The sequence below is a fragment of the Pristiophorus japonicus genome, chromosome 5 (genome assembly GCF_044704955.1).
Source record: "Pristiophorus japonicus isolate sPriJap1 chromosome 5, sPriJap1.hap1, whole genome shotgun sequence".
Classification (NCBI taxonomy): domain Eukaryota; kingdom Metazoa; phylum Chordata; class Chondrichthyes; family Pristiophoridae; genus Pristiophorus; species Pristiophorus japonicus.
In genome coordinates, this window is record NC_091981.1 from 65,830,411 (window position 1) to 65,846,742 (window position 16,332).

General features: G+C 43.1%; 1 protein-coding gene across 1 annotated transcript in view; it reads left to right on the forward strand.

Moving 5' to 3' along the window:
• Positions 1 to 14,305, forward strand: part of gfod1 (glucose-fructose oxidoreductase domain containing 1) — a 197,852-nt gene extending 183,547 nt beyond the window's left edge. The window contains exon 2 of the mRNA XM_070879875.1: positions 13,182 to 14,305. Coding sequence (XP_070735976.1) covers positions 13,182 to 14,101 — 920 coding nt within the window. The 3' untranslated portion in view covers positions 14,102 to 14,305. The remainder of the gene's footprint in view (positions 1 to 13,181) is intronic.
• The last annotated feature ends 2,027 nt before the right edge of the window (positions 14,306 to 16,332 follow it).

Consider the following 16,332-nt stretch of genomic DNA (forward strand, 5'->3'; position numbering starts at 1 on the left):
GAGCGGTAACCGATGTGTAAGGACAAGCTAGTCCCAAACTGCTGGATGGTGTCCAGGCAGTCTGGTGGCAGCACGGTGCTCCGTGCCGGCAGTGGGAACCTGGTTGACTCAAGTTGCCTGCTCTCAGGGCAGTCAGATTCAGGTGAATTTATAATGGGGAACAAAGAAATGGCAGACCAGTTGAACAAGTACTTTGGTTCTGTCTTCACGAAGGAAGACACAAATAACCTTCCGGAAATACTAGGGGACCGAGGGTCCAGTGAGAAGGAGGAACTGAAGGAAATCCTTATTAGGCGGGAAATTGTGTTAGGGAAATTGATGGGATTGAAGGCCAATAAATCCCCGGGGCCTGATAGTCTGAAACCCAGAGTACTTAAAGACATGGCCCTAGAAATAGTGGATGCATTGGTGATCATTTTCCAACAGTCTATCGATTCTGGATCAGTTCCTATGGACTGGAGGGTAGCTAATGTAACACCACTTTTTTAAAAAGAGGGAGAGAGAAAGCGGGTAATTATAGACGGGTTAGCCTGACATCAGTAGTGGGAAAAATGTTGGAATCAATTATTAAAGATGAAATAGCAGCACATTTGGAAAGCAATGACAGGATCGGTCCAAGTCAGCATGGATTTATGAAAGGGAAATCATGCTTGACAAATCTTCTGGAATTTTTTGAGGATGTAACTAGTAGAGTGGACAAGGGAGAACCAGTGGATGTGGTATATTTGGACTTTCAAAAGGCTTTTGACAAGGTCCCACACAAGAGATTGTTGTGCAAAATTAAAGCACATGGTATTGGGGGTAATGTACTGGTGTGGATAGAGAACTGGTTGGCAGACTGGAAGCAGAGAGTCGGGTTAAACGGGTCCTTTTCAAAATGGCAGGCAGTGACTAGTGGGGTGCCGTAGGGCTCCGTGCTGGGATCCCAGCTATTTACAATATACATTAATGATTTAGATGAAGGAATTGAGTGTAATATCTCCAAGTTTGCAGATGACACTAAACTGTGTGGCGGTGTGAGCTGTGAGGAGGACGCTAAAAGGCTGCAGGGTGACTTGGACAGGTTAGGTGAGTGGGCAAATGCATGGCAGATGCAGTATAATGTGGATAAATGTGAGGTTATCCACTTTGGTGGCAAAAACATGAAGGCAGAATATTATATGAATGGCAGCAGATTAGAAAAAGGGGAGGTGCAACGAGACCTGGGTGTCATGGTACATCAGCCATGTCTTACTGCAGTTGTACAGGGGCTTGGTGAGGCCTCACCTGGAATATTGTGTTCAGTTTTGGTCTCCTAAGCTGAGGAAGGACGTTCTTGCTTTTGAGGGTGTGCAACAAAGGTTCACCAGACTGATTCCCGGGATCCAGGACTGACATATGAGGAGAGATTGGATCGACTGGGCCCGTATTCACTGGAGTTTAGAAGGATGAGAGGGGATCTCATAGAAACATATAAAATTCTGTCGGGATGGGACAGGTTAGATGCAGGAAGAATGTTCCCGATGTTGGGGAAGTCCAGAACCAGGGGACATAGTCTTAGGATAAGGGGTAGGCCATTTAGGACTGAGATGAGGAGGAACTTCTTCACTCAGAGAGTTGTTAATCTGTGGAATTTCCTGCCGCCAGTTCATTGGATATATTCAAGAGGGAGTTAGATATGGCCCTTATGGCTAAAGGGATCAAGAGGTATGGAGAGAAAGCAGGTAAGGGGTACTGAGGTGAATGATCAGCCATGATCTTATTGAATGGTGGTGCAGGCTCGAAGGGTCAAATGGCCTACTCCTGCACCTAGTTTCTATGTTTCTATATTGCCGCTGCTCCTAGCGTCGGGCAGGTTCACAGATATCTGTGACCTCCCTGTCCTTTCTTTGCACCCTGGTTCACTGCTGCTCCCTGAGGAGCTGTCGTCTAGCAGTGTACAGGAAACTGCTGACTCGCTTGCCTGGGCGTTGTTTGGTTTGGAATCCTGGCTGGTCCCAGTCCCCTTTGGGAGAAATGTCACGAGTGACCCTTCATTCCTGGGTATGGCGATGGGGTCTGGGGGCTGCGCCTTAGCATAGTTTGCTCGTTCCGGCTCGTGGCGGTTGGTGCCAACGGGTGCCTGAGAGGTGAAGCCGATCAGGGGCAGGATACCGGTGCCGTTGTCCTCCTGAGATCGCTTGCTCTGCAGCTCGTATGTATTGGCTGTTTGTAGCCACAATCGATGGTGCAAAACTCTTGTCCCAGGGACGCAGGCTACTACATTGGATAGCTCGCTCGACCTGTGTGCTCCCAATGGGTGTCTGCCCGCTGCATTGACGGTGTCCAGTTGAAATCCTACATCGCACAACGTTTCATTACTCATAGTAAATAACCTGTAGCTCTGATCGCGAACACGTGCCTTTTTTTTTGCTTATTGCATGTACACAATCTGATCATCAATTGAATATTTTACATCTAACACACAGTTGCTCTTACATTGTTTGAGAATGTGGAACTGTCCCTTTAAGTGTGATGGGTTGCAGGCCTCCTTTAAGAGAACCTTGCTTTCTCTGCCCCAATCCTCTTCTCCGCTTGGTGCTATGTGTTGCTCCATCAGCGCTGCACCTCGTGGTCTTGCCGCGGCCATCTTTTTCTTCAGCGTATCTCCTCATGGTTTGGGCGGCATCTTTCCTCCATCCACAATGTCAACTGCATGATTCTCTTCTCCCCGGGTTCTGCCACTGAAGCTGGGAAGTCGCCTTTGGATCCGATTTTCTTCCTCCGGAGTCCTGCCACTGGAGCCTGGAAGGTGCGTTCGGGTCATCTCAGCTGGATCATCTCCACGCAGTCGTGCTGAGCGGTCTGTGCCTCGGATGCTGTGCTGGTCTGCTCTCTGGTGCCGGATCCAACCTAAGGTGAGGGCTTGCTTTGCCTCCAAGCGCGGAGGACGTCGATCGCTGGAGGGATGAAGATTTCCCACTTCCAAAGAATCTTCTCCACTCACCTTCTTCCAAGTAGCGTTGGTCCATCACCTGCAACAATCCACAGAGGTAACTTGTGCACCGCGCCATCATGGAGTACCTTTACATCCACACTACCAACGACTGGGATAAGTTCATCGGTGTAGTTGCGCAGCTTTGCCTGAACCGAGACCAATTTGGGTCGTTCAGCTTGATTATCCCATAGCCTCTTAAAGGCCTCTTGATTCATTGCTGACTGGCTCACCCCCGTGTCCACTTCCATGAAGACTGGAACGCCATTTATCTCGACTTCCATCCTCAATGGGGAACACTCGGTGGTGCTGGTAAACTTGCTATATACCTCATCGTGGGGCTGAGCTGCCTCTCTGCCTATCGTTTCATAATCCGCGCTAAATTCATGGCCATCTGCAGACTCTTCATCGGCACAGTGAGTCATATTTCTCTTACACATTCGCTGGAGGTGGCTCTTTGTTCTGCAGCCTTTATACATATAGTCTTTATAACGGCACTGGTGAGCCCTGTGATTCCCTCCACAACGCCAGTATGGAGCTACTCGACTAGCCCCCCTCGGCAGACTCTGTGTTAAGGGACTCGGGGGCCTGTTCTCTCTTCCCTGAGAGGGTTCGCGTTCTACAGTCCAGCCTCTTAAAAGGCGCCACTCTGTGCACAGTACTTGCCGGGTTTGAGTCCTGAGGATGAGTCATCTTTCTAGAGCCGCAGGTCGAGGTCATGAATGCCTGGCTCACAGAGATGGCCTTCTGCAGTGTGACTGTAGTAGCCGCAGACAGTAGCTTATGAAGAAAGCCCTCATGGCCGATTCCAATGACAAAAATGTCCCGCAGCGCTTCGGTGAGGTGGTTGCCGAAATCACACGGTGCCGCCAGCCTCCTGAGGTCTGCAGCATATTTCACGATTTCCTGGCCCTTGGGCCGTCAGTGGGTGTAGAACTGGTGTCTGGCTGTGAGGATGCTCTCCTTGGGCATCAGTTGCTCTTGTATCAGCGTTACGAGCGCCTCGTACGTCTTGGGCGTTGTCTTCGCTGGCATCAGAAAATCCCTGACGAGGCCATAGACGGTGGGCCCACAACTAGTTAGCAGGATAGCTCTGCCCTTATCAGCCAGTGTGGCCGGATTGTCACCTGCCAGGTCGTTTGCTGTGAAGAAATGGTTGAGCCTCTCCACAAAGGCATCACCATCGGTGAACTGCTGCAACGTACCAAGGGTAGCCGTTTTCGCGTGAATGTCCGTAATCTCGTCACCAATTGTTATATCTTTAGATGCCCTGACAATGATTCCACGAGGCAATGTGTTGTACTTGATCACTCCAGAGTGAGGATCACACACGGTGGCCTGCATTTTATACTAGGCCAGGCACATCTGCAAGTCTCCCACTGCGGTGCCCTCTGGTGGCACACATTGTAATAGTGCAAGCAGTAACCATGTAGGAGACATGACACTGCTGACATTAACAAGGACGCAGGAACGATTCCAAGGGTGTCTCTCGGTGGGAGGAGGTTAGTCTCATGTTCAGGAAAGTGGGCAGGGAGGACGTCAGGAGCACGGAAGGCCTAAGCTTTCCTTGTGAGCCCGGGAGGAGCACGCTTACTCCTCCTTGCCCCACAAAGGAAAGAAAAACACAATCTTTTTCAGCCTCATGGGGCTCATCCTCTTCTGTCCTGGAATGGCCTGGCAGGAAAATCACAACCGCATCCATGCATGGAGCCGTGTTAAAATAGCAGTCAGGTCCTAATGATGGTGAACCAGACTTGACATGCATATGTAAAGAAGGACCTTGTCAGATTTGGACAGATGTTCTTTTAGCCTGCACATGAGAGCACATTAAAATCAGGGATGGCGGCTCCAGGGTGGGTAAGTAACTCAAGACATTTTGTCTTCTTTGTTTCATCGTAGAATTGTGCAGTTGCCTCAACCTATGAGTTGAATATGCTGGCATTTTGAGGGAGGTATTTTTAAAAGGAATTTTCAACAAAGAACCTTAATAAATGGAAAAAAAAATAAACGACTGACCAGATATTCAATTTGTGTCATAGTTCCATCTGGCGTTAGTTCAGGGTTTAGGGCATTTTGTTCATTCCTTCAGTTTGTGTTGTGACAATCCCATTTACCACAATTCAAGTAATTGGGTTTATTTTGCTATATCATTCATTAATTGTGATACTTGCTTTTGCAGTGCACCATGAAGGATAGTGAGTAATGGCAGCTTGCAGTAGTTTGCAAAAGATTGCTTTGAAGCAAAATAAGGCATGCAGTATTGTTGCCCATGCAAATCTCAAAATATTATTTTTACCATGGGTTATTAGAATACGTCAGATATAGAGTAAAGCTTCTTTAACTACCCATCAAGCATTCCCAGGCCAGATATAGCATTGGTCAGATACACAGAAAACCTCCTTCTACATTGCCCACAGGCCGTCCCAGGTCAGGTACAGAATGAGTTAGATATGGAAAAAAAACTCCCTATTCTTCGATCTGGTGCCTAGATCCTGTTCTGTACCATTGTGACATTTCATTTTCAACATCTGTCATCTTTACAGCTTCCCTGAGCAAGATTTTCAGTTTAGTGTTGATTTATGGGCCGTTTTATGTCGTGGACCCATTCCCACCAAGAAGGAGTTAAGACTGAACTCATTAATTGAATTTGGAACCTACCAACCAGTCCATAGAAACAGAGACAGTTAGAGAGAGAGAGAGAAGACTGTTATCTCAATAGCCTGTGCAGGATTTGAAGCCTGAGATAAAGGGCAATATACAACTGCTGCACCGCACTTGGTGGTTTGCCTTTATTCTATTTTGAGTCATATTTTCATAATAAATGAAATGTATTGAAAGATGTTTGTCCTTCAGATTTTTTCTAACGTGCCTGTTGACTTTTCAAAAACCATTAACTTTTTTCATCTTAGGTTTATTGTCATCCAGCGTTGATAAACCCATCTGGTAGCTCCATAAGCAGATTGGTTATAAAGTCTAGTATCCAAGAATTATTACTGACAGGTGCTAGGGAGTTGGTGAACATGTTGGAAAATGAGCACGATCAGCAAAAATCATATAGTGGGAGTTAGTAGATTTGATTGAAAGTAAAACACAGCACAGTGATTGATGGCCAAGCTAAGTGGCAGATTTGATTTGCTGCTCAAAAGTGCAAACACACACAACCAAATGCAGCAAATCATTGTTCTGCTCCCAAAATGAACATAAGAACATAAGAAATATGAACAGGAGTAGGCCATACGGCCCCTCGAGCCTGCTCCGCCATTCAATAAGATCATGGCTGATCTGATCATGGATTCAGCTCCACTTCTCCGCCCGCTCCCCATAACCCCTTATCCCCTTATTGATTAAGAAACCGTCTATTTCTGTCTTAAATTTATTCAATGTCCCAGCTTCCACAGCTCTCTGAGGCAGCGAATTCCACAGATTTACATCCCTCTGAGAGAAGAAATTTCTCCTCATCTCTGTTTTGAATGGGCTGCCCTTTATTCTAAGATCATGCCCACTAGTTCGAGTCTCCCCCATCAGTGAAAACATCCTTTCTGCATCCACCCTGTCAAGCCCCCTCATAATCTTATACGTCTCGATAAGATCATCTTCTGAATTCCAATGAGTAGAGGCCCAACCTACTCAACCTTTCCTCATAAGTCAACCCCCTCATCCCCGGAATCAACCTAGTGAACCTTCTCTGAACTGCCTCCAAAGCAAGTATATCCTTTCGTAAATATAGAAACCAAAACTGTACACAGTATTCCAGGTGTGGCCTCACCAATACCGTATATAGCTGTAGTAAGACTTCCCTGCTTTTATACTCCATACCCTTTGCAATAAAGGCCAAGATTCCATTGGCCTTCCTGATCACTTGCTGTACCTGCATACTATCCTTTTGTGTTTCATGCACAAGTACCTCCAGGTCCCACTGTACTTCGGAACTTTGCAATCTTTATCCATTTAAATAATAGCTTGCTCTTTGATTTTTTTCTACCTCACACTTTCCAACATTATACTCCATCTGCCAAATTTTTTCCCACTCACTTAGCCTGTCTATGTCCTTTTGCAGATTTTTTGTGTCATTGCTTTTCCTCCCATCTTTGTATCGTCAGCAAACTTTTCTATGTTACACTCAGTCCCTTCTTTCAAGTCGTTAACATAGATTGTAAATAGTTGGGATCCCAGCACCGATCCCTGCGGCACCCCACTAGTTACTGGTTGCCAACCAGAGAATGAACCATTTATCCCGACTCCCTGTTTTCTGTTAGTTAGCCAATCCACTATCCATGCTAATATATTACCCCCAACCCCGTGAACTTTTATCTTGTGCAGTAACCTTTTATGTGGCACCTTGAGCTAACATGGCAAATTCCTTCTTTAGTGCTGGAATATGAACTAACGTAAAACAATTTTTTCTAAGCTGTTTAATGTAGTTTCTTTTTTTTTCTAATGACTTGTATTGGCTACAGGTGTAGTACTGGAGGACTGCTAACATGGTACCTTCGTTTAAAAAGGGAGAAAGGGATAGATCGAGTAATTACAGGCCAGGTAGCCTAACCTCGGTGGTGGGGAAATTATTGGAAAAAATTCTGAGGGACAGGTTTAATCTTCATTTAGAAAGACACAGATTAATTAAAGACAGTCAGCATGGATTTATTAAGGGAAGGTTGTGTCTGACTAACTTGATTTGAATTTTTTGAGGAGGTAACAAGGAGGGTCGATGAGGATAGTGCGTTTGATGTAATGTATATGAATTTTAGCAAGGCTTTTGATAAGGTCCCACATGGCAGACTGGTCACGAAAGTAAAAGCCCATGGGATCCAGGGCAAAGTGGCAAGTTGGATCCAAAATTGGCTCAGAGGCAGGAAACAAAGGGTTGATGAGTGTTTTTGTGACCAGAAGGCTGTTTCCAGTAGGATTCCGCAGGGCTCAGTACTAGATCCCTTGCTTTTTGTGGTATATATCAATGATTCAGACTTGAATGTCGGGGGTATGATTAAGAAGTTTGCAGCTGATACTAAAATCGGCTCTGTGGTTGATACAGCTTCAATACGCATACATTCACATGTAGAAAATTGCACACACACAGATACAACACAATTCACACAGGCACAATGTTCTGTATACAAGCACAGGTAGAGTATACTGTCCATATGCATACATTGAACACTCTATAAATATGCACAATGTTCTACCTATATATGTACACAGAGTGCTTACCTTTGTATGTATACAGTATGCTATCTGTGTTCAGTTCTCTACCTGTATATGTATACAGAATGTTGTATGCTTGTTGTTTTTATGTATATGCAGCACTGTACACATACAGAAGTGCAACACAATCTGTATACATCCACGAGTACATTAATTGGTATACATGTTGAATTTGTAATACAGATTGAGGATGAGGAATTTTTGTCAGAAACGAGCGTACTATGCTTAAACAAAGGGGACTACAGTGGGATGAGGGCAGAGTTGGCTAAGTAGTCTAAATGGTGGCACAATTGAGGAACAGTGGAGGACTTTTAAGGAGCTATTTCATATTGCGCAACAAAAATATATTCCAGTGAAAAAGAAGAGCGGCAAGAGAAGGGATAACCAGCCGTGGATAACCAAGGAAATAAAGGAAAGTATCAAATCAAAGACCAATGCGTATAAGGTGGCCAAGGTTAGTGGGAAACTAGAGGATTGGGAAAATTTTAAGCAACAGCAAAGAATGACTAAAAAAGCAATAAAGAAAGGGAAGAAAGATTACGAAGGTAAACTTGCGCAAAACATAAAAACAGATAATAAAAGCTTTTACAGATATATAAAATGGAAAAGAGTGACTAAAGTAAATGTTGGTCCCTTAGAAGATGAAAAGGGGGATTTAAGAATGGGAAATGTGGAAATGGCTGAGACCTTAAACAATTATTTTGCTTCCGTCTTCACAGTGGAAGACACAAAAACCATGCCAAAATTTGCAGGCCACATGAATGTGGGAAGGGAGGACCTTGAGACAATCACTATCACTAGGGCGGTAGTGCTGGACAGGCTCAAGATAGACAAGTCCCCTGGTCCTGATGAAATGCATCCCAGGGTATTAAAAGAGATGGCGGAAGTTATAGCAGATGCATTCGTTATAATCTACCAAAATTCTTTGGACTCTGGGGAGGTACCAGCTGATTGGAAAGCAGCTAATGTAACGCCTCTGTTTAAAAAAGGGGGCAGGCAAAAGGCAGGTAACTATAGGCCGGTTAGTTTAACATCTGTCGTGGGGAAAATGCTTGAAACTATCATTAAGGAAGAAATAGCGGGACATCTAGATAGGAATAGTGCAATCAAGCAGACGCAGCATGGATTCATGAAGGGGAAATCATGTTTAACTAACTTACTGGAATTCTTTGAGGATATAACGAGCATGGTGGATAGAGGTGTACCGATGGATGTGGTGTATTTAGATTTCCAAAAGGCATTCGATAAGGTGCCACACAAAAGGTTACTGCAGAAGATAGAGGTACATGGCGTCGGAGGAAATGTATTAGCATGGATAGAGAATTGGCTGGCGAACAGAAAGCAGAGAGTCAGGATAAATGGTTGGAAATCAGTGGTTAGTGGTGTGCCACAGGGATCAGTGCTGGGACCACAACTGTTTACAATATACATAGATGACCTAGAAGAGGGGACAGAGTGTAGTGCAACAAAATTTGCAGATGACACTAAGATTAGTGGGAAAGCGGGTTGTGTAGAGGACTCAGAGAGGCTGCAAGGTGATTTGGATAGGTTAAGCGAATGGGCTAAGGTTTGGCAGATGGAATACAACGTCGGAAAGTGTGAGGTCATCCACCTTGGGAAAAAAAACAGTAAAAGGGAATATTATTTGAATGGGGAGAAATTACAACATGCTGTGGTGCAGAGGGACCTGGGGTTCCTTGTGCATGAATCCCAAAAGGTTAGTTTGCAGGTGCAGCAGGTAATCAGGAAGGCGAATGGAATGTTGGCCTTCATTGCGAGAGGGATGGAGTACAAAAGCAGGGAGGTCTTGCTGCAACTGTATAAGGTATTGGTAAGGCCGCACCTGGAGTACTGCGTGCAGTTTTGGTCACCTTACTTAAGGAAGGATATACTAGCTTTGGAAGGGGTACAGAGACGATTCACTAGGCTGATTCGAGAAATGAGGGGGTTACCTTATGATGATAGATTGAGTAGACTGGGTCTTTACTCGTTGGAGTTCAGAAGGATGAGGGGTGATCTTATAGAAACATTTAAAATCATGAAAGGGATAGACAAGATAGAGGCAGAGAGGTTGTTTCCACTGGTAAGGGAGACTAGAACTAGGGGGCACAGCCTCAAAATACGGAGGAGCCAATTTAAAACCGAGTTGAGAAAGAATTTCTTCTCCCAGAGGGTTGTGAATCTGTGGAATTCTCTGCCCAAGGAAGCAGTTGAGGCTGGCTCATTGAATGTATTCAAGTCAAAGATAGATAGATTTTTAAGCAATAAGGGAATTAAGGGTTACGGGGAGAGGGCGGGTAAGTGGAGCTGAGTCCACGACCAGATCAACCATGATCTTATTGAATGGCGGAGCAGGCTCGAGGGGCTAGATGGCCTACTCCTGTTCCTAATTCTTATGTTCTTATGTTCTTATGTGCAGGTAGAACGCACTGTATCCATCATTTGTATATGTACACAGGTGGAGCGTACAGTATACATACAATACCCATTCCTATATTCAATTTTTACAAAAAATTACTTTTATGTTATTCGATTCCTGCTGAAAACACCTTGTCGAGCCCCCTCATTATCTTATATGTTTCAATAAGGTCACCTCTCATTCTTCTGAACTCCAGTGCGTATGTGCTCAACCTATCTTCATAAGTTAACCCCCTCATCTCTGGAATCAACCGAGTGAACCTTCTCTGAACAGCCTCCAATTGCAAGTATATTCTTCCTTAAATACGGAGACCAAAACTGTACACAGTACTCCAGGTGTGGCCTTACCAATACCCTGTACAGTTGTAGCAGGACTTCTCTGTTTTTATACTCTATTCCCCCTTGCAATAAAGGCGAACATTCCATTACTTGCTATTCCTGCATACCAACTTTTTGTGTTTCATACACAAGGACCCCCAGGTCCCTGTGTACTGCAGCACTTTGCAATTTTTCTCCATTTAAATTATAATTTGCTTGTCTATTATTTCTGCCAAAGTGGATAACCTCTCATTTTCCTACATTATACTCCATCTGCCAAATTTTTGCCCACTCACTTAGCCAGTCTATATCCCTTTGCAGATTATTTGTGTCCTCGTCACAATTTGCTTTCCCACCCATCTTTGTATCATCAGCCAACTTGGCTACATTACATTCAGTCTCTTCATCCAAGTCATTAATATAGATTGTAAATAGTTGAGGACCCAGTACCGATCCCTGCGGCACCCTACTGGTCACTTTTTGCCAACCGGAAAATTACCCATTTATCCCGACTCTCTGTTTTCTGTTAGTTAGCCAATCCTCTATCCATTCTAATATATTACCCCCAACCCTGTGAGCTTTTATCTTGTGCAGTAACCTCTTATGTGGCACCTTATCGAATGCTTTCTGGAAATCCAAATACATCACATCCACTGGTTCCCCCTTATCCACCCTGCTCGTTACATCCTCAAAGAACTCCAGCAAATTTGTCAAACATGATTTCCCTTTCATAAAACCATGCTGACTCTGCTTGATTAAATCATGTTTATCCAAATGTCCCGCTACTGCTTCCTTAATAATGGACTCCAGCATTTTCCCAATGACAGATGTTAGGCTAACCAGTCTATAGTTTCATACTTTTTGTCTGCCTCTTTTTTTAAATAAGGGCATTACATTTGCGGTTTTCCAATCCGCTGGGACCGCCCCAAAATCCAGGGAATTTTGGTAGATTACAACCAATGCATCCACTATCTCTGCAGCCACTTCTTTTAAGACCCTAGGATGTAAGCCATCAGGTCCAGGGGACTTGTCCACCTTTAGTCACATTATTTTACCATTAGTGATAGTGATTGTATTAAGTTCCTTCCTCCTATAGCCCCTTGATTATCCACTATGGGATGTTTTTAGCGTCTTCTACCATGAAGATCGATACAAAATATTTGTTCAATGTCTCTGCCATTTCCCTGTTCACCATTATTAATTCCCCAGTCTCATCCTCTAGGGGACCAACATTTACTTTAGCCACTCTTTTCCTTTTTATATACCTGTAGAAACTCTTACTATCTTTTTTTATATTTGTGCTAGTTTACTTTCATAATCTATCTTCCCTCTTTATCATTTTTTTAGTCGTTCTTTGCTGGCTTTTAAAAATTTCCCAATCCTCTGGCCTCCCACTAGTCTTGGCCATATTATATGCTCTTGTTTTCAATTTAATACCATCCCTTATTCCCTACATTACAACTTCACTTCAAAAATATAGTTCTTCATTGGCTGTAAAGCGCTTTGAGACTTCCGGTGGTCATGAAAGGAGCTTTATAAATGCAAGTCTTTCTTTTTTTTAACAACGGTTTATTAACGGGAACTGCTTCCAAATATTGACATTTTTACAATGGTTTTTTCCATAGACAGAGCGTGACATGGGAGTTTTCAATGCATTTTGAAATGGAATGTTGCACCCCACTGAGCATTTTTAACATATAATAAATATATTGGAGCATTCTTCTGGCTCCCAGTTATAATGTAAGGTAGTTATTTGAACTCTCTACATTTATATTTTTTCTATTTTTTGTTGGAGTATCGGTGACTAGTATTGGTATTTTCCACTATGACTTGTATTGTGCTGTTTCTTTATATTCTTCTGATATGGAGACAGAGAAATAACATTGCTGAGGTTTTTTTAAGTTACTTGCCAATTTTCTCTCCAGTTCCATGAATGTATTCTGGTACTATACCCAAGTACCCATTATTGATGTATGAGCTTTGAGTCAGCAGGTTATTTGACTGTGGAGTATCTAAGCTTGTTACTTCCCACAAGCAATGTTCACTGGCACATACTTCCAGCTGGAGACAGGAGTAGAAATCCTGGACAAATTTCCTTCCCATGTTCCAGGGACATTGAGGTCAGTTGGAGTGCCCGTATTGCTGTCCTAGCAGAGATCAACTAACTCAGTACAGACTGCGGATTGACTCTGAGAAATCTTATCTAGTTGTGGGTTAAACACTGTGCTTGTGAGTAGGCATAAGTATTTGTGACTGTATGCTAATGCATTTTCTTTTAATTTTTAATTAGGAATTGGGAAGAATGTCATCTGTGACAGAGCTGCAACTCCTCTGGATGCATTTAGGATGATGTCCGCAGCACATTATTATCCCAAACTCATGAGTATAATGGGTAATGTTCTCCGCTTCCTCCCTGCCTTTGTTAAGATGAAGCAAATGATTCAAGAGGGCTACGTGGGGGACTTGTTGATCTGTGAGGTTCAGGTTCATAGTGGAAGTCTTCTGGGTAAGAAGTACAACTGGAGCTGTGATGACCTGATGGGCGGTGGAGGGCTTCATTCAGTGGGAAGCTACATTATTGACCTTTTGACTTTTCTGACCAGCCAAAAAGCAGTCAAAGTCCATGGCTTCCTGAAAACCTTTGTGAAGCAGACAGAGCATATTAGAGGGATCCGTCAGATCACCAGTGATGACTTCTGCACCTTTCAGATGGTTTTAGAAGGCGGTGTGTGCTGTACTGTGACTTTGAATTTCAATGTCCCTGGTGATTTTAAACAGGAAATCATTGTGGTGGGGTCCACTGGCCGATTGATGGTAAGTGGTAGCGACTTGTTTGGACAAAGAAATAGCGCAACTCAAAAGGAACTGATTTTAGAAGACACAACTCCTGTAAGTAATGCATTGCTCCCAGAAAAAGCTTTCAGGGATATCCCATCCCCGTTCCTCAGGGGTACTATCATGATGGTTCAAGCCATTCGACAAGCATTTCAAGACCAAGAAGATCGACGGACCTGGGATGGGAGACCACTAACTATGGCAGCAACATTTGAGGATTGCTTGTATGCACTGTGTGTTGTGGATACTATTAAAAAATCAAATGAGACTGGTGAATGGCAAAATATTGTGATTATGACAGAAGAACCAGAGATTAGCCCTGCGTATTTGATCAGTGAGGCTATGCGTCGTAGTAGAATGTCCCTATTATACTAACTACTTTTAACAACTTCTCATAACAAGTAGATTCAGGCCAGTATGTAAAGGGAATTAATAGCTCTGGATGAGCAGATATGTTAATGCTGTACCAGTGGGACTTCCTGACACATCTACAGAGTTTATTTGCAACATACCAATTAAGATTAAAAAGATGTGTCTGACAACAAAAATATTATTAAAGCAAACAAGTATTAATAACTATTGAGGACCATCCCAGTTGATGATTATTGTAAGCTTTTGAAAAGAGTTTTTCATTACCGTGTGACATGTTAACTTCCTAATAATTCAAGTGACTTGAATTCAAGAGCTCATCTTGTTTGGAAAGGGGTAAATTTTACAATTTAGCACCTCCAGGCACAGAACTTTGCAGAACTGGAGCATATATCAGTGCATGAAGAGATGTATTAATTTTAGTTGACTGAAAATGGAGTTGGCCACGAACCTCTACACATGAATTCCTGGCATGCGCAGTGCTGCACAAAGCTCTGTGCCAGAAGCGCTAATCTTAAACTTTATCCCCTACACTCAGAAATCATTTTTTTAAATCTTAGAATTTTGCAGCCAGTAGGCTCCGGGTCTGATTTAGCAGTTTACTATGCAATGTGATTGTAATCTTAGTGGCTTTCACAGTGAAGTGACAGAAATATTCCTTGTAACCTGACACATGTAGATTTCCTGGTGCTTGGCTGGAGAACACCATTGGTGAACACATGAAAGTAGATTGCACAGTTCCCTTTTCACCAGGTGCGTGTTATGGGAAGACCTAAAGAAGGAAAGGATAAAGTGGGGAATTAAAAAATGAAAACTACTTTTTATTTAAATTATAATTTGTTTAAATAACATATGGTGTGTTTTATAATTCAGTACGATAGTGTAGTGGTTATGTTACTGGACTAGTAATCCAGAGACCTGACAGTTTGAGAATTCAGCTTAAAACAAAATCTGGAAATTAAAAAAAATCAATGTAAAAGTGATCATGAAGCTGTCTTAAAAATGTGTCTAAAAAAACCTACCTGCTTCACTTATATCCGTTAGGGAAGGAAATCTGACCGATAGGTGATTCCAGTCCCACATCAATATGATTAACTCTTCACTGCCCTTCTAAGTGGCCTGGCATACCACTCAGTGGGGCTACCAAAGAATCACCCTCTCAGGGCAACTTAGGATCGACAATAAATGCCAGCCGTGCCAGCGACATGCCTCACCCCCAGAATGAATAAAATGACCATGAAGGTGGGTGCTGTTTTTCATCCCTTAATATGCTGCATAATTTCTTAAGCTGTAATACAAGTATTAAGCAAGACTGGGATATGTAAATAAAAATCACAAATAGGCATGGCTCACTGGTGCATAAGTTGTGCCATAAACTGGGAAAAGGGTAAACATCCCACCCTTTGCTGACATTTGCATTTGCATCCAAGTGATAGATTGTCAGTCTCAGTAGGACTAGTAGGCAAATCACTGAGCAGTGAAGAGGTAGTGAATCAAAAATAACCAGCAAGCATAAGTTCCACCTCAGGTCAACACTCATCACCTCTTGCACAGCAACAATGATGAAGGCTGTGGAGACGCTCACAAGTCACTTACCTATCCCCTCTGCCAAAGTCCAGATATTTGTGATTTTTGTTTACGTATCACAGCCTTGCTTAATATTTGCATTGCAGCTGAAGAAATTATGCAGCATATAATGGGGAAAAAGAGTATAAAATAATTCTCAACATTTAAATCCATAAAATAAATAAAAAGGATTGAAGAGCAAGAATTTTAACATCCAATCCTTGTAAGCCTTGCCAACAAAAGTTTTTAGTGCTGTACACACAACGAATGCTAATGAATAGTAGTTGTGATAGTTTCCATGGTAGAAGATAACTTTAGGAGCTAACTTTCTCCCTTCTAAAGGACATTTCTTAAAATCTGAAGTTTCAGAAATTTAAAGAAAGTGATGCTTGGAACACAAACAGTGCAATTTCATTTGGGTTTACAAGATGGAGCTAGCTACTAGTATGCTAGAAAAGGTTCAATTCCTTCCCTCCCCCACACACACTGAATGCTCATTATGGCAGCTTTCTGCCAAGATACTGTGAAGAAACCATGCAACTCTCACCCTCCCCCCTACTTTGGCACTGAGAAGATGGTGCTGGCCATCATGAGGGAGAATGTGTGAATAGGCATTAATAGGCACCAGGAAACATTGGGCAGACTGACACTGAATATTCCTCTATGAGTCC